The 22258-nt window shown below is 47.3% G+C and overlaps 2 protein-coding genes across 2 annotated transcripts in view; one reads left to right on the forward strand and one right to left on the reverse strand.

Moving 5' to 3' along the window:
• The window catches only part of LOC143989931 (uncharacterized), a 93155-nt gene that overhangs the window by 50948 nt on the left and 19949 nt on the right, over positions 1-22258 (reverse strand). The gene's annotated exons all lie outside the window — the stretch shown is intronic.
• Positions 1328-22106, forward strand: LOC143989656 (uncharacterized). The gene is made up of 8 exons (XM_077489915.1): positions 1328-1387; positions 4949-5058; positions 5178-5312; positions 5401-5524; positions 5641-5738; positions 5828-6049; positions 6168-6309; positions 20808-22106. The coding sequence occupies exons 2-8, from the start codon at positions 4963-4965 to the stop codon at positions 21629-21631; spliced, it is 1641 nt and encodes a 546-aa protein (XP_077346041.1). The 5' UTR covers positions 1328-1387; positions 4949-4962; the 3' UTR covers positions 21632-22106.

Raw genomic sequence — 22258 nt, forward strand, 5'->3', positions numbered from 1 at the left:
AGTGCGTATGAAGAGGCGGAGCTCTGAGGGCGTATGAAGAGGCGGGGCTCTGAGTGCGTATGAAGAGGCGGAGCTCTGAGTGCGTATGAAGAGGCAGAGCTCTGAGTGTGTATGAAGAGGCAGAGCACTGTGTATGAAGAGGCGGAGCTTCTGCTGGAACAGTGGTCGGAGGAGGAGGAGTCTAGGAGGGAGATGACAGAAAGCAAAGCAGTCTTGCAGGAGTGAGCGAGGAGGATCCGGTTCCTTTGCCATCGGAGGTGAGGAGAGTGTGAAGTATGTTGGTGACTCTGGTAGATGAAAAGCTGGGAGTCATATTGCTCTGGTGAGTGGGGAAGCACCACTAAGGGGGCGCCCTCACCATCACGTGTGTAAGAGGGGGAAGAAGGCGTGGCTACACTACAGCTGCCACAGTTTGGAGCACCGAGAACTTTACACCTTATCAACTTTTCACTGATTGGTGGATTTGTTTTTAGCAAAATAAGTAGATGCAAAGTGGAAGCAGTGGAATTGCAGAGAACACTATTGAGTACACAATATTGTATGTTGAATGAATTTGCACAGATTTTTAGTTTATTTAATATAGAAACAAATATTATGAGATTAAAGAAGTAGATGCAAAGTGGAAGCAGTGGATCTGCAGGGAACAGCATCTTGAGCACAAAGCACTTGAATGCACATGGATCAGTTTACTTCATTTATTGATAAACACCATAAGATCAGTGAAGTAGGTGTAAAGTGGAAGCAGTAGATCTGCAGAGAATATTATTTGAGCCCCCTAGCACTTTATATATGAATGTCTCCACATATTGTAGTGTATTTGTGATGATTTATGTGCACACACAATAGGACAGCGCTGTGACACATAATGCTCTTCTAGGTGATAAAGGGAACACTTACCTTTGTTACAGCAGCAGTCCGGTATAAGTTATTTCTGTAGGTATTTGAGTTGTTACACATAGCGCGGGTTTTATTCTATTTATATTGGTGACATAATTGCCCAAATCTGGGGATCAGGAGCCATTTCCACCCTTTACTCTCGGCTGGGGCTCTTTGTATCCATATAACAGATGTTCTACATGACTAAATCTGACATCAATTTTACTGCAAAATCAAAGGGGCCAAAATGTCCCCCCCCCCGAGCAGTAATATATTTCTATCCCCCTTGGTGGGAGTGGAGATGACCCGTCTATAAGGATATACAGTACATACACAGCAGACTTTTCTCAAGGCTGCAGTTTCTCTCAGTTCCACAAGGTGGTGATCTCACCTGTACCCAGACAGGAAGTCTCTATGGAAGACAGGAAGTGATGTCAGGTATAAATAGGAACTTATGGGCGAGTCAGGAGGAAGTAGAGAGAAGACGTTGCTGGATGTGGCAGCAGAGGAGGTAATAAGATCTTATTTTCTATTTACACCCAGTAACCCCCCGTCATGTCCGTCCTCTTCCTCCATAGTCACTGTGATGTCTTTTATCTTCAGCAGATGATGATACACACATATATAGTGTGGATATTCATAGATTAACCCCTTCAGGGGGATCAGTTGATGATGAATATATCTTCCTTCCAAATCTGGCCATACATGGTTCAGTTTTATCGTTCATCCAGCGGGATGAGAGTAAAAATCTGAAGTGATTCCTCCATCCACACATTGGAGGGGGATGGGGGAATCCTCCCCGCTGCACTATTGTATTCTGACAATGGGGGGCGCTCCTCCGCTCTCAGAATCCACCTGCAGTGATCCTGGGGGGGTGGAAACTTGGCACCAGCACTCAGCAAAATCCATCCTCACCATTAGGAGAGTCTGACTGGAGATAACTACTGTTCTTCTCTTTTTACATAGCCCCTAGTGCTATTGTTGCCGGGGGAGGGGGGAATTCTATATAAACATGATATTCACTTCAAGCTCTGCCTCATCGGAATGTCTCACCTGAAGATTTCTTCTCTGTCCCTCTACACGTATGTCCCAGCTGAGTCACATCCACCCATGACTGAAAAACTGCTTTAACTGACAATTGCGCGGTCGTACGATGTTGTGCCCAATGGATGGAAGGGAGGCAGAGTAGGAATCCTTTTAGCCCCACACAGCACCCACCTCCTTCTCTGACACTCTCTTGTTTTGAGGCACATTTGGCAAAAGGTGAGTATAGCCTCAAGTTACCAGTAATTAGAAATTAAATACAAGTACCATCATCCAGGGTTCATAATGGAGAGAGGTTGGTTGGTATAAAGATGCCTCGGGGCACATTGTATTTGTTTATTTTCTCACGTTTCGCTAAGAATTGCTGTCATCTACTGGCCCCCTGGACCAGTATCAATCTTCCTTGATGACTTCTGTGCCTGACTACCCTACTTTCTCTCTTCTGAAATCCCCACGATCATTCTCTGTGACTCTGTGATACTACAAAACGTCTCAGTCTATACTCCATACTCCCCTTTTCCTCCAAACTCCTTGAACGTCTGGTCTACAACTGACTGAGCGACCATCTGACTGAGAACAAACTTCTTGATCCCCTTCAGTCTGGATTTTGCCCTCAACACTTCATGGAAACTGCTCTCCTTAAACTGACAAATGACCTACTAATGGCTAAAACCAATGGACACTATTCTGTCCTCCTGGACCTCTCTGCTGCCTTTGATACAGTGGACCACCCCCTCTTTAAAAAACTCCACTCTTTGGTCTCTATGACTGTGCTCTTCACTGGTTCTCCTCCTACCTATCCCACCACACCTTCAGTGTCACTTACAATTCTACTCCCTCTTCTCCTCTTCCTTTCTCCGTCGGGGTCCCCCAAGGACCTCCTATGCTCAAGCTTCACCTCCTCCATGGGTGAGTTGATTGCCTCAAATGGCTTTCAATACCATTTTTATGCCAATGACACCCAACTCTATCTCTATAGCCCTCAGCTCACTCCATCGGTCTTTTCACGCATCACTAACTTACTAAGAGATATATCAGCCTGGATGTCACAACACTTCCTCAAACTCAATCTATCTAAAACCAAACTCCTATTTCCTCAACCACGTGCCTCTTCCCCTGATTTCTCTGTCAACTGCTCAACCATCTATCCATCCCCGCATGCCAAGGTCCTAGGTGTAATCCTGGACTCTGAACTGTGTTTTCGGCCTCACATCCAATCACTGTCCAAAGTTTGCTACCTCAACCTTAGCAACATCTTCAAGATAGGTCCCTTCCTAACCAATGACACCACAAAGCTTCCAATCCACCCCCTGGTCATCTCTTGCCTACTGCAACTCCCTCCTTATTGGCTTGCCTTTACCTAGGCTACCTCCACCTTACCAACCGCTCAGTGTCTGCTACTCCTTACTGTCAATGCCACTGGCTTCCGCTCACCTTACAAATTACTTCTTTAGATACTAACAACTTACAAAGCCATTCACAGCTCTTCCCCCAGCTACATCACGAACCTAGTCTAGAAATACCAACCAAATTGTTCTCTTCATTGTTCCTCCCAATACCTCCTGCTCTCTAGCTCTCTTTTCACCTCGTCCCATACTCGCCTCCAGGACTTTTCCAGAGCCTCTCCCATCCTCTGGGACTCTCTACCCCAATCTGTCTTGCTATCTCCTACTCTTTCCACTTTAAGATGATCCCTGAAAACTCATCTCTTCAGAGAAGTCTATCTGGCCCCCGCCTAACTACAATACTTTTTTCTCCATCAGCCCATCCTCCACAGTTATTACCTTTTTGTATTTCTTGACCCTCCCTCTTAGATTTTAAGCTCTAACAAGCAGGGTCCTCTGATTCCTCATGCATTAAATTGTATTGTAATTGTACTGTCTGCCCTTATGTTGTAAACTGTCAGTGCTGTAAAAATCCGGTATTATTATAATAACAATTAGGAGCTCTGGAGAAAATTGTCTGCTATTTACACTCCGTTCCTCCGCACATCACCTGATCACATGAGAGCTTACTTTCACACATTCCTGACAGATTTCTGTATGGTAAAGGTCAAAGTTCACTCTTCAGTTTAGGAGAGGAAGGACGCACCCAGGAACAATGATTTGGTTTGTACAGGAGCCTCATATAGAGAACCCCTCAAATCTCCCCATCCAAATGTTCCTCCATCCAGAGTTTGTCATATGACATCACATTGACCTCACAGCTCCTCCCCCAATGTCCCTCCATCCAGACTCAGCATATCCTATGACATCACTGATTTTATAATCATCCCACAGTAATGCCCCAGAGTAACACTATCCAAGAAGTCAGAAAAACCTATTCATTATTAAAGTGATACTAGTGTTTTTTTTTTTTTCTATAGAAATAACAAACCTGTTATACTTGCCTTCTCTGTGCATTGGTTTGGCACAGAGCAGCCCAGATCATCCTCTTCTCAGATCCCTCTTTGGCTCTTCTGGCCCCTCCATCCTGCCCAGTGCTCCCACAGCAAGCAGCCTGCAATGTGGACACCCAAGCCGAGCCACAGCTCTGTGTGTCCATTCAGACACGGAACCGCTGTGCGAGCCCACCTGATTGGCTAATTGACTGACTCAGCCAATCAGTAGTGAGAGTCACAGATGGCCGAGGCACTTGTGCACTTCGCTGGACTGAGATGGGGCTCAGGTAAGTATTAGGGGGGCTGCTGCACACAGAAGGTTTTTTTATTTTTATGCATAGAATGCACCTTCTGCCTTTGCAATCACTTTAAGTCTATAAAGTTACAAAACGAAAACAAGACCAGAAGCAAAGCACAGCCAACACAGGGAATGGAATTTTTAATCCAGAAGGCCGAATTTTATGAGAATCCCGGACCCCAAGAGTCATAGCAAACACTAAACTGTCCAGATTAAATATTTTCTCACTGAGGACCATAGTGCTTAAATGCATAGTGACCTTCCTATTACCTCCTGATATCCTCATCCTATTTTTGTACAATCAATACCAATCCAGATAATTCTCTGTTATCAATGTTATCTGTTTACAGGGAAACCTTCATAGATGAGGGCACCAATAGGGATGGAGGAGGACCGGAGTCACGTGACTGAGAGGATACTAAACCTCACCCTGGAGATTATCTACCTGCTGTTCGGAGAGGTGAGGAGGATTCTGGGAGGTCACATGACATCACTCTTATCTCTATTAATAAAACACAAACCTGACCGGAGAGGTGAGGAGGATTCTAACATGATATTACTATTGGTTCCTCAATACAGAGATTTCCTCTTGTGAAGTCAGGTGATCATATGACCGTCACAGCGCCTCCATGTGACTCCCAAAAACCTGAGAGACACAACATGGAGAAGATTCTAGAAGTCACCAAGAAGATGATGGAGCTGCTGACAGGAGAGGTGAGGAGGATTCTGGGAATTCTGGGACATTATCCAGTAACAGACAAGGGATGTGTCTGGATGGTGACTGTATCATTGTGTGTGTCAGGTTCCTATAAGGTGTCAGGATGTCACTGTCTATTTCTCCATGGAGGAGTGGGAGTATTTAGAAGGACACAAGGATCTCTACAAGGACGTCATGATGGACAATCAGCCGTCCCTCACATCACGGGGTAAGAGGAGACTTTATTGTAAAGGAGAGAGCAGTACGGAGGCTCCACCTAGATCCCCCATCATCTGATAAACACATAGAAACAATGTATTCAGTCAGTGTGTGTGTTTCCTACAGATGGATCCAGTAATGGGACCCCACCAGAGAGATGTCCCCGTCCTCTGTATTCCCGGGATTCCACACAGGAAGATCACACCATCCCCCACCATCATCAGGTAGATGAGGAACAATCACTGATCGTATCATTAGGATCTGTACATTATCTGCATTGTTACCATTGATGTCATTTTTATTGTATATTCAGAGTGGAAACCTGAGAGATTCTAAAGTTGAAAGTAAAGAAGAGATAAAAGAGGAGGATGATGAGGATGGGGTGATGGAGGAGTTTCCAAAAGTGCACAAAGATCTGTACCAGGACACCATAGTGGAGTCATCCAGCTACAGGAACTCACCAGAGAGATGTCTCCGTCCTCTGTATTCCCGGGATTCCACACAGGAAGATCACACCATCCCTCACTTTTACAAGGTTGGTAGGACAGAGCATCAAGAACATGGATTTGAGACGATGTGTGGATTTGTTATGTGATGTCACAATAATAAAGCTTACATTATAGATTATATTTTCTCTCATTTTCTTGCTTTAGAGTGGAGATCCAATTGATAAAGAATTTAAGGTTAAATCAGAAGAAGAAGAGAGGTATGTGAGGGATGATCAGCAGTCTATGGAGGAGGATGGAATAACGGGGACATTTATAGAGGAGGACACTCCTACAGCGATCAGCACAGGTGGGTCATTAACACTAAATACATTCCTCCACCCATACTGCTCACTGATTGGTCCAGAGTAGGGCAAGGACTGGGTGATATCAGCCTGTAATCCCCTGGTCACTTTCCTGAGCTGTGTTCCCCCTCCTGTATTCCTGGATTTCTCTCCGATAATCTTCCTTCTCTGTGCTGCCGACACAATTTATGTATCTAGACTGGATTTATGGAGATTCTGGGGATCAGCTCGCAGCAAAATGGTCATTTTTTATTTATTTTTTAATATACCATAGATGTTACTAGACCTAGGCACCTGAGGCATGTGCTTTGGGTCTTCTGCCCCAGGCCTCTGCCAGAACAATTCTTCCAGGATGACTTGCTCTGTTGTTTGCTGGCTGTGTCGGGTGGAAGGATATGTCTGTATAATCTTAGCCCTTGTACACACGGTCGGACATTCCGACAACAAAATCCGACGGATTTTGTCTGAAACTGGTGTTGCATACACACGGTTGGACAAAGTTGCCGGAAAATCCGATCATTCAGAACGTGATGATGTTCATTCGTTATGACGGGACTACGTTCAGGCTAGTAGCCAATAGCTTTGGTCTCGTAATTTTGATCTGAGCATGCGTGGCACTTTGTCCGATCGGAATTCTCTACAAAAGTGTTGTTGGAAAATGTTATATCCAGCTCTCAAACTTTGTTGGTCGGACATTCCGACGGAAAAAGTCAGATGGAGCCCACACACGGTCGGATTATCCGACAACGCGGTCCGATCGGACATTTTCCGTCTGAATTTCCGACCGTGTGTACAAGGGCTTAGACCCAAGTCACTGAGTGCAGTCTCAGGAGATGGGAGGCAGCGGTGTGGGACCTCTGCAACTTGTCTCATGTAAACATTTCATCTTCCACTGATTACGGAATACCAATATTATGAGTCTTGACCCTTACACTATATAATGTATATTGTACATTATATACTCCTGACCACTGCACTATATACTCTATGGCCGTGTACACACAGTCGGACTTTCCGGTAGAAAAAGTCAGACGGAATTTTTTCATCGCATATTCCAATCGTGTGTGTTCCTCATCTGACTTTTTATTTTTATTTTTTTCGAAAAATTCTGACGGACCTACAAATAGAACATGTTTTAAATCTTTCAGACAGAAACAATTCCTATCGGGAAAATCGTTCGTCTGTATGCTGTTCCGATGGACCAAAAATGACACAAGGGCAGCTATTGGCTACTGGCTATTGAATGTCCATTTTCTAGTCCCGTTGTTTGTCACTGCGTTCTAGACGATCGGACTTTGGTGTGATCGTGTATACGCAAGACAGTTTCAGTGGAACTCCATTGGAAAAAACGGACTTGTGTACAGGGCATATGTTGCACATTACATCATTCTGATACTATATAGTCCTATCTGCTATATCTTATACATTATGTTGTACATTACACCAGTGTTTCTCAACTCCAGTCCTCCAGGCGCCCCAACAGGTCATGTTTTCAGGCTTTCCATTATTTTGCACAGGTGATTTGATCAGTTTCACTGCCTTATTAATTATCACCGCCATTTCATCTGAGGGAAAACATGATATGTTGGGGTGCCTTGAGGACCGGAGTTGAAAAACACTGCATTACATAGTCCTGACTTCTGCTCTCTCCCCTCTACCCACTGCTATATATACACATAATATGTATTCTCTTTTGTTACACCTGTAGTGATACTCCCATAGGAACTGCTAGGATTTATTTTTTTAGTTTCTGTCAGTAAATTTTTAAATCAGTAATTTTTGTCCACTGATGAGGTGGCACATATGGGCACTGATTAGGTGGCACTGATAGGTGGCACTAATTGGTACTGATAGACAGCATGGATAGGTGACACTGATGGACAGTAATGATGGGCATTGCTGCCCTTTCTTCACTGACTGGCATCACTAATGGGCACTGAGTGGTGGCACTTGTGGGAACTGATTTATGGCACTGGCGGCGTGTTATTTTAATCAGGGCACTGATGATCAATGCCATGATTACATGTCTCCATGTCCCCTGGCAGGAGATGCCGCTGATCAGCTCTCCTTGCCACACACTCTGTCAGTGTGAGGCGATGAGAACCAATTACCGGTATCTCCGTGTTTACATGTGACCGGCTGTGATTGGACAAAGCCGATCACATGGCTAAAGAGCCGCAGAATGGCCTGTAGCCTCCTCTCTGTGATACCAGACCAGATCCTCGACTGACACCCCCTCAGCCAGCTTTGTGACGAACCAGGGTCACTCTCTCTCCTCATGCCCTCAGGTTGCTTACCTGAGGCTGCATGGCAGCAGGCACCATGGAGGACAGCGTGTCCTCTCCTGAGCTGGTGCAATTCTCTCCAGGAGAGACCCAGGGCTTAGTGTGACAAAAGAGTTAGTACCCTCTCCCACCATCTTTCAGGGCCACCTTCCCATTGGCTGGAGTGGCATTCATTTTCATACTGTGTTCTGCATAGCTTCCATCTATTCACCCAGAACCTTCCTAGGTTACTTGGATACGGAGGAAGCCAGAAGCAGAAGTAATGGCACTTGACCACACTGAGCAGGCAGATGGTCTCTGTTTAGCAGACAGCTAGGTTAGATTTTCCTAACAGTTCTCCTGTTAAGCAGAAGAACAAAACTTTATTAGACTAATATGACATTTGTAACACTCGTGCCTTGGTGATGTGAGTTAACCACTTAACAAACGGCCCATAGCCGAATGACGGCTACAGGGCGGTTGTATAACTCTGGGAGGCCGTCATATGACGTCCTCCCAGAATTCCGCTCTCGCATGCCCCCTGGGGCGCGCACTCGAGAGCATCCGTGACCGCCGGGTCCACAGGACCTGGCGCATCACAGATCACGCTAAACGGCCGCTCATCGCGGCTGTTTACCACGTGATTGCTCCGTCAAATGACGGAGTGATCACTTGTAAACAAACCGGCGTCATGTTATGATGCCGGTTCCTCCCTCCCCCTCTCTGTAACGATCGGTGTCAGCAGCGCTGTGGGCGGCATCTGCAGTGCCCACATCGCTGCTCAGCGAAATTTAACCCCTCAATTACCTGCCATTACTCTGCAACACTCTGCAATACCCTGCAACACTCTGCAATGCTCTGCAACGCCCGCCTTTCACATTATGCAAAAATTGGGCTAACTTTACTGTGTTTTGTGCTAAAAAAACAAAAAAAAATGTTTTTTTTTATCAAAAAAAAAGCATTCGAAAAAATTGCTGCACAAATACTGTGCGAGATAAAAAGTTGCAACGACCACCATTGTATTCTCCAGGGTGTTTGCTAAAAAAAACATATATAATGTTTTGGGGTTCTATGTAATTTTCTAGCAAATAAATGATGATTTTTACATGTAGGAGAGAAATGTCAGAATTGCCCTGGGTGCTCCAGAATGCCTGATGGCGCTCCATGCATGTTGGGCCTCTGTATGTGTATGTGAGAAATAAACTGATAATATGACAATTTTGTGAAAAAAAAAAAAAAAAAAAAAAGTAAAAAAAATCTTGATTTTGCAAAGAATTGTGGGAAAAAATGACAACTTCAAAAAACTCATCATGCCTCTTACTAAATACCTTGGAATGTCTTCTTTCCAAAAAGGGGTCATTTGGGGGGTATTTGTACTTTTCTGGCATGTTAGGGTCTCAAGAATTGAAATAGGCCGTCAGTACTTCAGGTGTGATCAATTTTCAGATATTGGCGCCATAGCTTGTGGACTCTATAACTTTCACAAAGACCAAATAATATCCACCAATTTGTACTTATTTTTACCAAAGATATGTAGTGGTATAAATTTTGGCCAAAATTTATGAAGAAAAAATTACTAATCTGCTAAATTTTATAACAGAAACAAAGAAAAATTCATTTTTTTACAGAATTTTCTGTATTTTTTTCTTTTATAGCACAAAAAATAAAAAACCGAGCGGTGATTAAATACCACCAAAAGAAAGCTCCATTTGTGTGAAAAAAGGACAAAAATTTCATATAGGTCCAGTGTTGCATGACTGAGTAATTGTCATTCAAAATGTGAGAGCACCAAAAGCTGAAAATTGGTCTGGTTATTAAGGGTGTTTAAGTACCCAGTGGTCAAGTGGTTAATTACTTAGGCTGCTGCTGTGGGTGCTGTCCCCCTTGGGAGGGAACAGAGAGATGATAGAAATAGCTAAACAGCGCTTGCCCCTCCACACCTCTTGCTAATGTAATTTAATATCTATATGTGATCTATATCTGGACTGATGACATTACTAAAATCATTCCATGGTGAATTTACCAGTTATTAAACGAATAAATAATCCTGTGCATATGTGACTAGTGAAACCAATACAATATAATTCATAAATAAATTGATATATGGTGACTAGTATATACAATTATAAAGTGACATGTGGTAATTAGGGATGAGCTTCGTGTTCGAGTCGAACATATGTTCGACTCGAACATCGGCTGTTCGGCGAATACCGAACGTTAAGGGCCGTTCGCGCCAAATTCGTGTGGCGCTCACGGCCCACAATGCACTGCGCCATCGCAGTGCATTGCTGGCTCATGATTGGCCAAGCATGCACTGTGAACCCGCATGCTTGGCCAATCACAGCGCCGGCAGCGAGGAGAGCCATGATTGGCCATAGGCAGGATGCCTGTGGCCAATCATAGCTCAGGCTGTGTAGTACACGCCCCACACTATATAAGGCGGCCAGCACGGCGGCCTTGTGTAGTGTGTTGGCGTCTGTAGGAATTAGTGGGTGTTCTGTGTACCTTCAACACAGTATACAACGTTCATTATCAGCCGATTTTGCGTTCTTGCTCTTCTGTAGTGGTTGTTGTCTGCGTGCCCTGACCGCAGAATACACCCTTATATCCACCTATATAGCTAGCTATCCTGCTCTTTTTAAATGGAGCTTGCAGTCAGTTGTAGGAAATTGTGCGTGCTGTCTGCGTGCCCTGACCGCAGAATACAACGTTTATATCCACCTACATAGCTAGCTATCTTGCTCTTTTTAAATAGAGCTTGCAGTCAGTTGTAGGAGATAGTGGGTGTTCTGTGTACCTTCAACACAGTATACACCGTTCGTTATTGGCCAATTTTGCGTTCTTGCTCTTCTGTAGTGGTGGTTGTCTGTGTGCCCTGGCCGCAGTATACACCATTATATCCACCTATATAGCTAGCTATATTGCTCTTTTTTAATAGAGCTTGCAGTCAGTTGTAGGAGATTGTGCGTGCTGTCTGCGTGCCCTGACCGCAGAATACACCGTTATATCCACCTATATAGCTCTTCTCTAATTGAGCTTCTGCCATCTGCAGGAGTTAGTGGATGTTGTGTGTGCCTCCAGCACAATATACACTACCCAATTGCTGGTTTTCCCATCTCCCTTCAGGCCATTACCATGTCTGGAAGGCCAGCAAGGAGAGGCAGACAGGCGCGAGCCGATAAAAGAGGGAAAGCAGGCTCTGTGTCTAGAGACAACAGTGCTGGTCGTGGATGCGGTGCATCGTCATCATCAGCACGTGGCCATGGGACACGCTTGTCCTTCTTTTCGGCAGCTGGACATGTTGAGCCGCAACATGCCGAAGACTTGGTAGAGTGGATGACCAAGCCCTCTTCACCCTCCTCATCCTCCCTCACCCAGGCTCAGGGTACTAGCAAAGCAGCTGCCAACGCATCGTCTTCCCTCCTCTCAATGTCATCATCAGTGACTCCTTCCCTAGACCCACCACGTCCTCCTGAGGAGTCTCCTGAACTCTTTGAGCACAGTGTTGGGTACATGCTCCAGGAGGATGCCCAGTGTTTTGTAGGCTCTGATGATGATATTCAGCTAGAGGAAGGCAGTAGCGTGAGCGCAGAGAGAGGGGATGCTCAAGAAGGACAGCAATCTGGCAGTCATGTTCCACAAGCTGCAGCATACTGCCAGGTTTGCTCCAGCGATGAAGAGGGAGGGGATGATGAGAGCACTGACTCCACGTGGGTGCCTGGTAGGAGAGAGGAGGAGGCACATGTCCAAGGAGGCAGGATGCCCTCCGGGGGCCAGCTTAGGGGCAGCACACCGACTGAATCACACCGCAGAGCTCCGCCTGTGCAGGGCGCTGCCTCTGCACATTATTCTAAATGTTCTTTGGTGTGGGCCTTTTTTGAGACGAGTGCATCAGATCGCACCGCTGCTATTTGCAACATATGTCTCAAGCGTATCTCGCGTGGCCAAAACATCAGCCGCTTGGGCACCACATGCTTGATCAGACATATGTTGACCTGCCATGCAGCTCGTTGGCAAGCGTACCTCAAAGACCCACACCAAAGAACAAAGCGGACCTCTCCTTGCTCCTCATCAGCTGGGATCTCCAACCCCACTAGACCTTCAGTCCTCTCTGAAACCTGCACTGAGAGGAATGAAGGTGTAGAATTAGGTGTGTCACAGCCAAGTGCTTCCGGGCACTCTGTTAGCAGTACACCCACGTCCGATTATAGCAGGAAAATGTCCCTGCCCCAGCTGCTGGACCGCCGAAAGAAGTTCATTCCCAGCCATCCACATGCCCAGCGGTTGAATGCTAGCTTGACTAAATTGCTAGCACTTCAACTGCTGCCTTTTCAGTTGGTAGACTCGGCCCCCTTCCGTGAGTTTGTACAATGTGCGGTTCCTCAGTGGCAGGTTCCCAAACGCCACTTTTTCTCACGGAAGGCGATTCCGGCTCTCTACCGGCATGTGGAAGGCAATGTCCTTGCCTCGCTGGACAGGGCGGTCAGCGGTAAGGTGCATATTACCGCTGACTCATGGTCCAGCAGGCATGGACAGGGATGTTACCTGTCTTTCACGGCCCATTGGGTCACTCTTCTGGCAGCTGGGAAGGATGCAGGACAAGGTGCAATAGTGTTGGAGGTTGTTCCGCCACCACGCCTCCAAAATGCTACTATTGGTTGTGACACACCTCTCTCCTCCACCCCCTCCTCTTCTTCTTCCTCCATGGCCTCTTCCAGTGCTCTGTCCTCAGAACCAGCGGTGCTCCATAGGCGTTCCAGGGGCTACGCAAGTACGCAGGCAAAACTATGCCATGTCGTGCTTGCGCTGGTTTGTTTGGGGGACAGGAGCCACACTGGGGCGGATGTTTTGTCAGCTCTGCAGGGGCAGGCCGAGAGGTGGTTGATGCCACGCTAGCTTAAGCCAGGAATGGTGGTTTGCGACAATGGCACCAACCTCCTCTCCGCCCTCCGACAGGGACAACTGACCCATGTGCCCTGTGTGGCTCACGTCCTTAACCTGGTGGTGCAGCGGTTCTTGGGCAGGTACCCGGGCTTACAGGATGTCCTGAAGCAGCCCAGGAAAGTCTGTGTGCATTTCCACCGATCATTTAATGCCTGTGCTCAGCTGGCTGAGCTCCAAAAGTAGTTGAACCTGCCCAAGAACCGCCTTATATGTGACATGCCCACCAGGTGGAACTCAACGTTGGCCATGCTGCAGCGGCTGCACATGCAGCAGAGGGTCATCAATGAGTACCTGTGCGACTACGGCACCAGGACAGGGTCAGGGGAGCTTGTTTTTTTTCTCACCACGACAATGGGGCATGATCAGGGTTGCATGCACTGTCCTGTCACCGTTTGAGGAGGCCACAAGGATGGTGAACAGTGACAGTGCATGCATCAGTGACACTGTACCTCTTGTCCACCTGTTGGAGCATACGCTGTGTGGAATAATGGACAGGGCACTTGAGGCAGAACAGAGGCAGGAAGAGGAGGACTTTCTTGCCTCTCAAGGCCCCCTTTATCCAGACAGTGTTCCTGCTGTGCCACCCATCACACAGGAAGAGGATGAGGAAGATGATGAGGAGGAGGAGGAGGATGAGTGTGTCAGCATGGAGGTGGAGGCTGGCACTCAGCAGCAGCAGTCTTGTAGGGATGATTTACAGTCCCAAGAAACCCATGGACTTGTACGTGGCTGGGAGGAGGTAGCTGCGGATCATGTTGTCCTTAGTGACCCAGAGGACTCCGGACCGAATGCCTCAGCTAACTTACGCTGCATGGCCTCCCTGATCCTGCAAAGCCTGCGGAAGGATCCTCGTATTCTTCGGATCAAGGAGAGGGACCATTACTGGATGGCCACTCTCCTTGATCCATGGTACAAGGGTAAGGTTGCTGACCTTATCTTGCCGTCGCAGAGGGAGGAGAGGATGAGACATCTCCGGGAGGCCTTGCAGAAAGGTCTGTGTAACGCGTTCCCAGAGACTGGGAGGTTACAAACTGCAGGAATACCTAGGGGCAAGGTCAGACTTGGACACCTTTCCCACCGAAAATCCTCTGGCTTACTGGATCTTGAGGATGGATCACTGGCCAGAGCTTGCACAGTATGCAATTGAGCTACTGGCCTGTCCTGCATCCAGCGTTCTTTCGGAACGCACCTTCAGTGCTTCTGGTGGCTTTGTTACCGATCACAGGGTGCGCCTGTCCACTGACTCAGTTGATCGACTGACCTTCATCAAGATGAATCAGTCTTGGATCACCCACAGCTACCAAGCACCTGAAGCTGATGTAACCAAATAATTATTTTTTAAATATCACATCCCTTCAAGACCTATGCTGATGCTGAGTGACTGTCCTGTTATGTTGATTGTCTATCCTCTTCCTCCTCCGCTGATATATTGGAAGAACATTTTTGGTTCTGGGTGATGCCACCAGCCCAATTTTTCTGCCCCTGTTTAACAGGGGCGTTTAATTACAATTTTTGATGCAATGCTTTGCAGCAGGGCTCATTCCTGCACCACAACTAGAGTATATGGCAGAGGTTGCAGTGTCGTGGCACCAGTGCCAGTAGCCCAATTTTTCTGCCCCTGTTTAACAGGGGCATGTAATTACAATTCTTGATATAATATTTCACAGGAGGGCTCGTTCCTGTGCCCACCCAGAGTAACTGTGAGGACTTATAGTGTTGTGGCACCAGCACCACAACCACCAAAGGTCAATTTTTCTACCACTGTTCAACAATGGCATGTAATTAAAATTCTTGATATAATCATTCACAGCAGGGCGCTGCACTAAGAGTCACTTTGAGGGCTTACAATGTTGTGGCAACACCCTTGTTCCGCCATTTCTGCAGAGCATATAGGGCAGGCCCCTACTTTCAAACATCCAACTTACAAAAGTCTCCTACTCGCAAACGGAAGGAGACAACAGGAAGTGAGATGAAAAAAGACGGACGGCAAAACAAATTATACAGGGGTGATAACCCTTCCCTATGTTTTCCAAAAAGCTTAAAAATTGATTTTTTGACTGGAGCTACACTTTAAAAATGTACCAGTTGAAAATTACAAACAGATTCAACTTAACACAACAAACCTACACAGTCCCTGTCTTGTTTGCACCACCTGTATACTGCTGTTCTGAGTATATAGGGCAGTGATGGCGAACCTTGGCACTCCTGATGTTTTTGAACTACATTTCCCATGATACTCATGCACTCTGCAGTGTAGCTGAGCATCATGGGAAATGTAGTTCCAAAACATCTGGTGTGTCAAGGTTCGCCATCACTGATATAGGGCCTGGGTACGGGGTTCCCCTTAATATCCTTACAAGACCCAAAGGGGCTGGTAATGGGCAGGGAGGGCTACCCCTGCCATTTTATCTCAATGATTTTCATCCATATTGCCGGAACCAGATATAACATTAAAACCGCAAGCAGTTTTAAATGACGTTATTTCCGTTAAATGTCATTTTGTGCAGGGACGAAACACGTGGCACTTCACAGGCATACTATAGACACCCCCAGGCACGATATTAAAGGAATATTTAACTTTTTTTTTTTCACTTTAATCGTCATTAAAATCAGTGCTCCCGCCAAAACGGAGATTTTTAAAAACATTTTAGGCATTGACCCATGTCCCCTCGGGCAGGAGCCAGGTCCCCAAACCCTTTTTAGGACAGTATCTTGCATATTAGCCATTAAAATTTGCACTTTTTATTTAGAACGTTCGAGTTCCATAGACTTCAATGGGGTTCTAAAGTTCGTACGAATTTTGGGTTCGTTCGAAAGTTCTGGTGCGAACCAAACCGGGGGGGGGGGGGGTGTTCAGCTCATCAATAGTGGTAATACATGTGCAATCAGAGTCTATTATAGTGCTGTTGTGTCCCGTGCTCCAACTGTGACTTTACATCCACCTCTAGTGAGGCTTAATGGTTCCGCAATCACCAGATTAGGTGGACTCCTCTACCTTTATGGTAAAAAAGGATTCTACTGGGCTTTTAGGTCTCTTGGGGGACCTATCCCAATACAATGTCCACTGGATACTACTGCTGGTGTAGCTTGCCTCCTATTGTAGTGCTCCTGGACCGTTCCTGAAGTGACGTATGAGCGGTTCAAGCTTGAATCTCTCATACGTCACTTCTGGCGCGGACGGTGGAACACACACTGATCTGCAGGCAGCGTTGGCTCACACAAGCTGTCGGCAGCACGGGGGGGGGGGGGGACGTCCGCTTGGATTGATTACCCTTTTCAAACACGTTTTTTAAAGGATATTTTGTTTCTAAGATGCCAATGTTAACAAAACGTCTTGAGGATCTTACACTATGAGGATTTCTTTCTTCACATATTACATGCCTGTACACCTTGGTCCAGGAGCGCTGCAATGGGAGGTAAGCTACACCAGCGGGAGTGTCCAGTGGACATCGCGTTGGGATAGGTCCTCCCTAAGACCCCTTTCACACCAGGGCGTTTTGCAGGCGCTATAGCGTTAGAAATAGCGCCTGCAATCCGCCCTAAAAAAGATGCACCATTGTCTGTAGTGTGAAAGCCCTCGGGCTTTCACACTACAGCGGTGCGCTGGCAGGACATCAGGGAAAAGTCCTGCCAGCAGCTTCTTTGGAGCGGTGAAGGAGCGGTGTGTTTACCGCTCTTCCACTGCTGCTCCCCATTGAAATCAATGGGGCAGCGCTGTAATACCGCCGGCAAAATGCCGCTATTGCGGCGTATTGCCGGCGGTTTTAACCCTTTCTCGGCCGCTAGCGGGGGTAAAAGTGCCCCGCTAGCGGCCGAAATGCGCCGCAAATCCGACAGCAGAACGGCGCTAAAAATAGCTGCGTTTTACCGCCCACACTATGGGCGGTGTGGTGTGAAAGGGGTCTAAAGCCGCGTACACACGTGGCGGACTGTCTGGCCAACTTAGTCCGTCAGACAATCCGACGGACAGTCCGTCATACTTTGGAATGAACGGACTTGCCCACACACGGCACTTTTTGAGCGGACTAATACGGCGGACTAAGTCCGCCATACTATCCGCCCTACTTTTGAAATGAACGGACTCGCCCACACAAGCGGAGGAAAGTCCGCTCATTTCGAGCGCGTCTCCAGGTAGGCGGGGCCCGCGAAGGAGACGTCGCTGACCCCGCCGCCTGGTATGGACTTAAAGGGGAACCCCAACGCCGAAAAAAATCGGCGTGGGGGTCCCCCCCCAAGTCCACAACAGACCCTTGTCCGAGCACGCTACCCGGCCGGCCAGGAAAGGGGGGCGAGCGAGCGCCCCCCCCCCTCCTGAGCCGTACCAGGCCGCGTGCCCTCAACATGGGGGGGTGCCTTGGGGAAGGGGGGGCCGCGCGGCCCCCCCACCCCAAAGCACCTTGTCCCCATGTTGATGAGGACAAGGGCCTCTTCCCGACAACCCTGGCCGTTGGTTGTCGGGGTCTGCGGGCGGGGGGCTTATCGGAATCCGGGAGCCCCCTTTAATAAGGGGGCCCCCGGATACCGGCCCCCCACCCTATGTGAATGAGTATGGGGTACAATGTACCCCTACCCATTCACCTGTGAAAAAAAGTACAAAAAAAACACAACACAGGGTTAAAATATTTTATTGCACAGCTCCGGGGGTCTTCCGTCTTCTGGGGTCTTCTCGCCGGACTCCTCCGCTATCTTCTTGTAGCTCTTTTGCTAGCGGAGGAGTCCGGCTTTCTTCCTCGCCGCCGGCCTCTTCTCCCAACTTCGGGGGGGGGGGTCTTGTCCCCCTCTTCGGTTCTTCTGCCGGGCCACCGCGCCTTCTTATAGCTCTTTTACAGGCGGTGGCCTGGTCTTCTGTCGCCGCCGCCTTCCTTTCTCTCCTTTCTCTCCTTTCTCTCCTTTCTCTCCTTTCTCTCCTTTCTCTCCTTTCTCTCCTTTCTCTCCTTTCTCTCCTTTCTCTCCTTTCTCTCCTTTCTCTCCTTTCTCTCCTTTCTCGAGATGTTGCCTCGACGATCTCTCCTTTCTCGAGATGTTGCCTCGACGATCTCTCCTTTCTCGAGATGTTGCCTCGACGATCTCTCCTTTCTCGAGATGTTGCCTCGACGATCTCTCCTTTCTCGAGATGTTGCCTCGACGATCTCTCCGGCCGGAATGCCAGGGACGCAATGCGCGGCCACTTATATAGGGACAATGGGGCGATGTCACATGGTGACCCCGCCCCTTTACGATGTCATAGTCCCCATGTGACATCAACCCATGTGACCAACCCATGTGACACCGCCCCATTGTCCCTATATAAGTGGCCACGCAGTGCGTCCCTGGCATTCCGGCCGGAGAGATCGTCGAGGCAACATCTCCTGAAGAAGAAGAAGAAGAAGAAGAAGAACGGAAGGCGACGGCGGTGACAGAAGACCGGGCCACCGCCTGTAAAAGAGCTATAAGAAGGCGCGGTGGCCCGGCAGAAGAACCGAAGAGGGGGACAAGACCCCCGAAGTCGGGAGAAGAGGCTGGTGGCGAGGAAGAAAGCCGGACTCCTCCGCTAGTAAAAGAGCTAGAAGAAGATAGCGGAGGAGTCCGGCGAGAAGACCCCCGAAGCCGGAAGACCCCCGGAGCTGTGCAATAAAATATTTTAACCATGTGTTGTGTTTTTTTGTACTTTTTTTCACAGGTGAATGGGTAGGGGTACATTGTACCCCATACTCACTCACATAGGGTGGGGGGGGCCGGTATCCGGGGGCCCCCTTATTAAAGGGGGCTCCCGGATTCTGATAAGCCCCCCGCCTGCAGACCCCGACAACCAACGGCCAGGGTTGTCGGGAAGAGGCCCTTGTCCTCATCAACATGAGGACAAGGTGCTTTGGGGTGGGGGGGCCGCGTGCCCCCCCCCTTCCCCAAGGCACCCCCCCATGTTGAGGGCATGCGGCCTGGTACGGCTCAGGAGGGGGGGCGCTCGCTCGCCCCCCTTTCCTGGCCGGCCAGGTAGCGTGTTCGGACAAGGGTTTGTTGTGGGCTTGGGGGGGACCCCCACGCCGATTTTTTTTTCGGCGTTGGGGTTCCCCTTTAAGTCCATACCAGGCGGCGGGGCCAGCGATGTCTCCGTCGCTGGCCCCGCCTACCTGGATACCCGCTCGAAATGAGCGGACTTTTCTCCGGGCGGGAAAAGTCCGCTCATTTCAAAAGTACGGCGGCCTGGCACACACACGGGCGGATTGTCCGCTGAAATGCGAGTCCGACGGACTGTATTACGGAAATTCCGAAATACTTAGTCCGCCAGACTGCACGCCGAAAAAGTCAGCTGAAATGTGTTTCGGCGGACTAAGTAGGCCAGACAGTCCGCCCGTGTGTACGCGGCTTAAGAGACCTAAAAGCCCAGTAGACTCCTTTTTTACCATAAGGTAGAAGAGTCAACTAATCTGGTGAGTGCGGAACTATTTAGCCTCACAAGAGGTGGATGTAAATCACCGTTGGAGCACGAGTACTTTAATAGACTCTGATTATTATATTACCACATGTCACTTTATAATTGCATATACTAGTTACCATTCATCAACTTATTTATGTATTGTATTGGTTTCAAAAGTCACATGCACAGGATTTATTTATTCAATTTATTAACTGATAAATTCAGCATAGTTTTAGTAATGTCATTAGTCCAGATATAGATCAGAGTTATCACAAATAGATATATATAACACTAACTGTCTACTAATCCTAGCATCTAACAAGGAGGGGGCTACACACCCATTTCCTACCAGCTGGACATTTTATATCTGATTGGAGCACAGACTTTTACATATTGATAATAATGTGATAACATCCTTAAACTTTGGAACCTTAAACAGAAAGTGATAATGAGGGAGGAGTCAATAACCCAATGATGGGGGTCTTCAGGATCAGTCCAGTCTTCATCTTGGTTGTTCTCCCCCCATCCTCACTCTCTGACCTCTGGTGGGGCTCAGCCCCGCTGTTATTCATGACTAAATCATGGACTAAATAAGGAAGTGCAGGACTTCTTGTGTTGGGAAGATGGCAATGAGTGATAGAGGGGGAGGGGACACTTGTCCTATAATCCCATCATCACTGTCACTCCTATAAAAGACAGTTCTCATTGTTTCCTCACTCTCCGACTAAGGTCCATGAATAAAGAAGTGATCTGGTAGGAGATCAGAGGACCCATTTACTAGTTACCTTGAGGGGGGAATTGTAAGATCCTCAGAGACAAAGCTGCCTGATGTGGGCGGAGTCCTGGTTTAGGGGAACCAATCAGCTCATGTCTAGTAATAATCTTTGTATTTCTATTTTAGTAGATGGACGGGAGATGAGGAAAACCTCAGAGGATTGTCTCACTTTGTCTCCAGACTGTAAAGTAGAAGATGAGGACATCACACAGTATAGTCCAGGAGAAAACCCGACTACCTCAAATGTCCATCCGGCACCACACAGTGTAGATGGACCATCGTATTCCTCTTATCCTGAGGAACCTCAGACTGTGAGGGACGGTGCCGTCTTTCCAACAGAGAAGAGATTTTCCTGTACTGAGTGCGGGAAATGTTTCCATTCTAATATTCATCTAAATGCGCATAAAATATCTCACACGGGGGAGAAGCCGTATTCCTGTCCTGAGTGCGGGAAGTGTTTTAATTTTAAATCCAAATATAATGTGCATAAAAGATCTCACACAGGTGAAAAGCCATATTCCTGTCCTGAGTGTGGGAAATGTTTCTCACAGACATCCCATCTTTACACGCATCAAAGATCTCACATGGGGCAGAAACCGTATTCCTGTGCTGACTGCGGGAAGTGTTTCCATTTTAAATCCCAATATAATGTGCATAAAAGATCTCACACGGGTGAGAAGCCATATTCCTGTCCTGAGTGTGGGAAATGTTTCTCGCAGACATCCCATCTTTACACACATCAGAGATCACACACGGGGGAGAAGCCATATTCCTGTTCTGAGTGTGGGAAGTGTTTTCATTTTAAATCCAAATATAATGTGCATAAAAGATCTCACACGGGTGAGAAGCCATATTCTTGTACTGAGTGTGGGAAATGTTTCTCGCAGACATCCCATCTTTACACACATCAAAGATCTCACATGGGGGAGAAACCGTATTCCTGTCCTTAGTGCGGCAAGTGTTTCCATTTGAAATCCCAATATAATGTGCATAAAAGATCTCACATGTGAGAAGCCGTATTTCTGTCCTGAGTGTGGGAAATTTTATTTAGATAAGTCCCATCTTTACACCCATTAAAGATGTCACACGGGGGGGGAGAAACCATATTTCTGTCCCGAGTGCCGGAAATGTTTTTTAGTCAAATCCAATCTTAACAAACATCAGAGATCTCACACGTGGGAGAAGCCATATTCCTGTCCTGAGTGAGGGAATTGTTCCTCAGTGAAGTCCTGTCTTCCTGTACATCAGGGACCCCACACAACCCTTGAGGTGTATTAGTGCATTAAGTGCGGGAAATGTCTTCTATATGAATGTTGCTGGATGGTTCATAAGGAGATCAGAGATCACCAAAGACATGGATGAAGTGTTGTACCGTGTTGACCATTGATAGCAGTAGAAAAATAAAAATGGAGTCATTACCTTTCATTGGCTGAGTACATTTTGTGATGTAAGCCTTCACAAACACTTAGAGGTCGGTTTTAAAAACAAATGTGTTGATCTAATGTGTTAAAGTAAATGTTAGTCCTTAGATTTTAAAATATATATAATATACATACATATAATATAGGAAGGCCAGT

This window comes from Lithobates pipiens, unplaced genomic scaffold (genome assembly GCF_037356315.1).
Source record: "Lithobates pipiens isolate NorthernLeopardFrog02 unplaced genomic scaffold, aLitPip1_a1.2 Scaffold_18, whole genome shotgun sequence".
In the NCBI taxonomy this organism is placed as follows: Eukaryota; Metazoa; Chordata; class Amphibia; order Anura; family Ranidae; genus Lithobates; species Lithobates pipiens.

Excerpts from the sequence above, each read along its gene's own strand:
- LOC143989656 (XM_077489915.1), top strand. The coding sequence starts at position 4,963 with ATGAGGGCACCAATAGGGATGGAGGAGGACCGGAGTCACGTGACTGAG. Across the intron at positions 5,059-5,177 it reads TCTACCTGCTGTTCGGAGAG|AGATTTCCTCTTGTGAAGTC; the intron begins GTGAGGAGGATT and ends TCCTCAATACAG. Across the intron at positions 5,525-5,640 it reads GCCGTCCCTCACATCACGGG|ATGGATCCAGTAATGGGACC; the intron begins GTAAGAGGAGAC and ends TGTTTCCTACAG.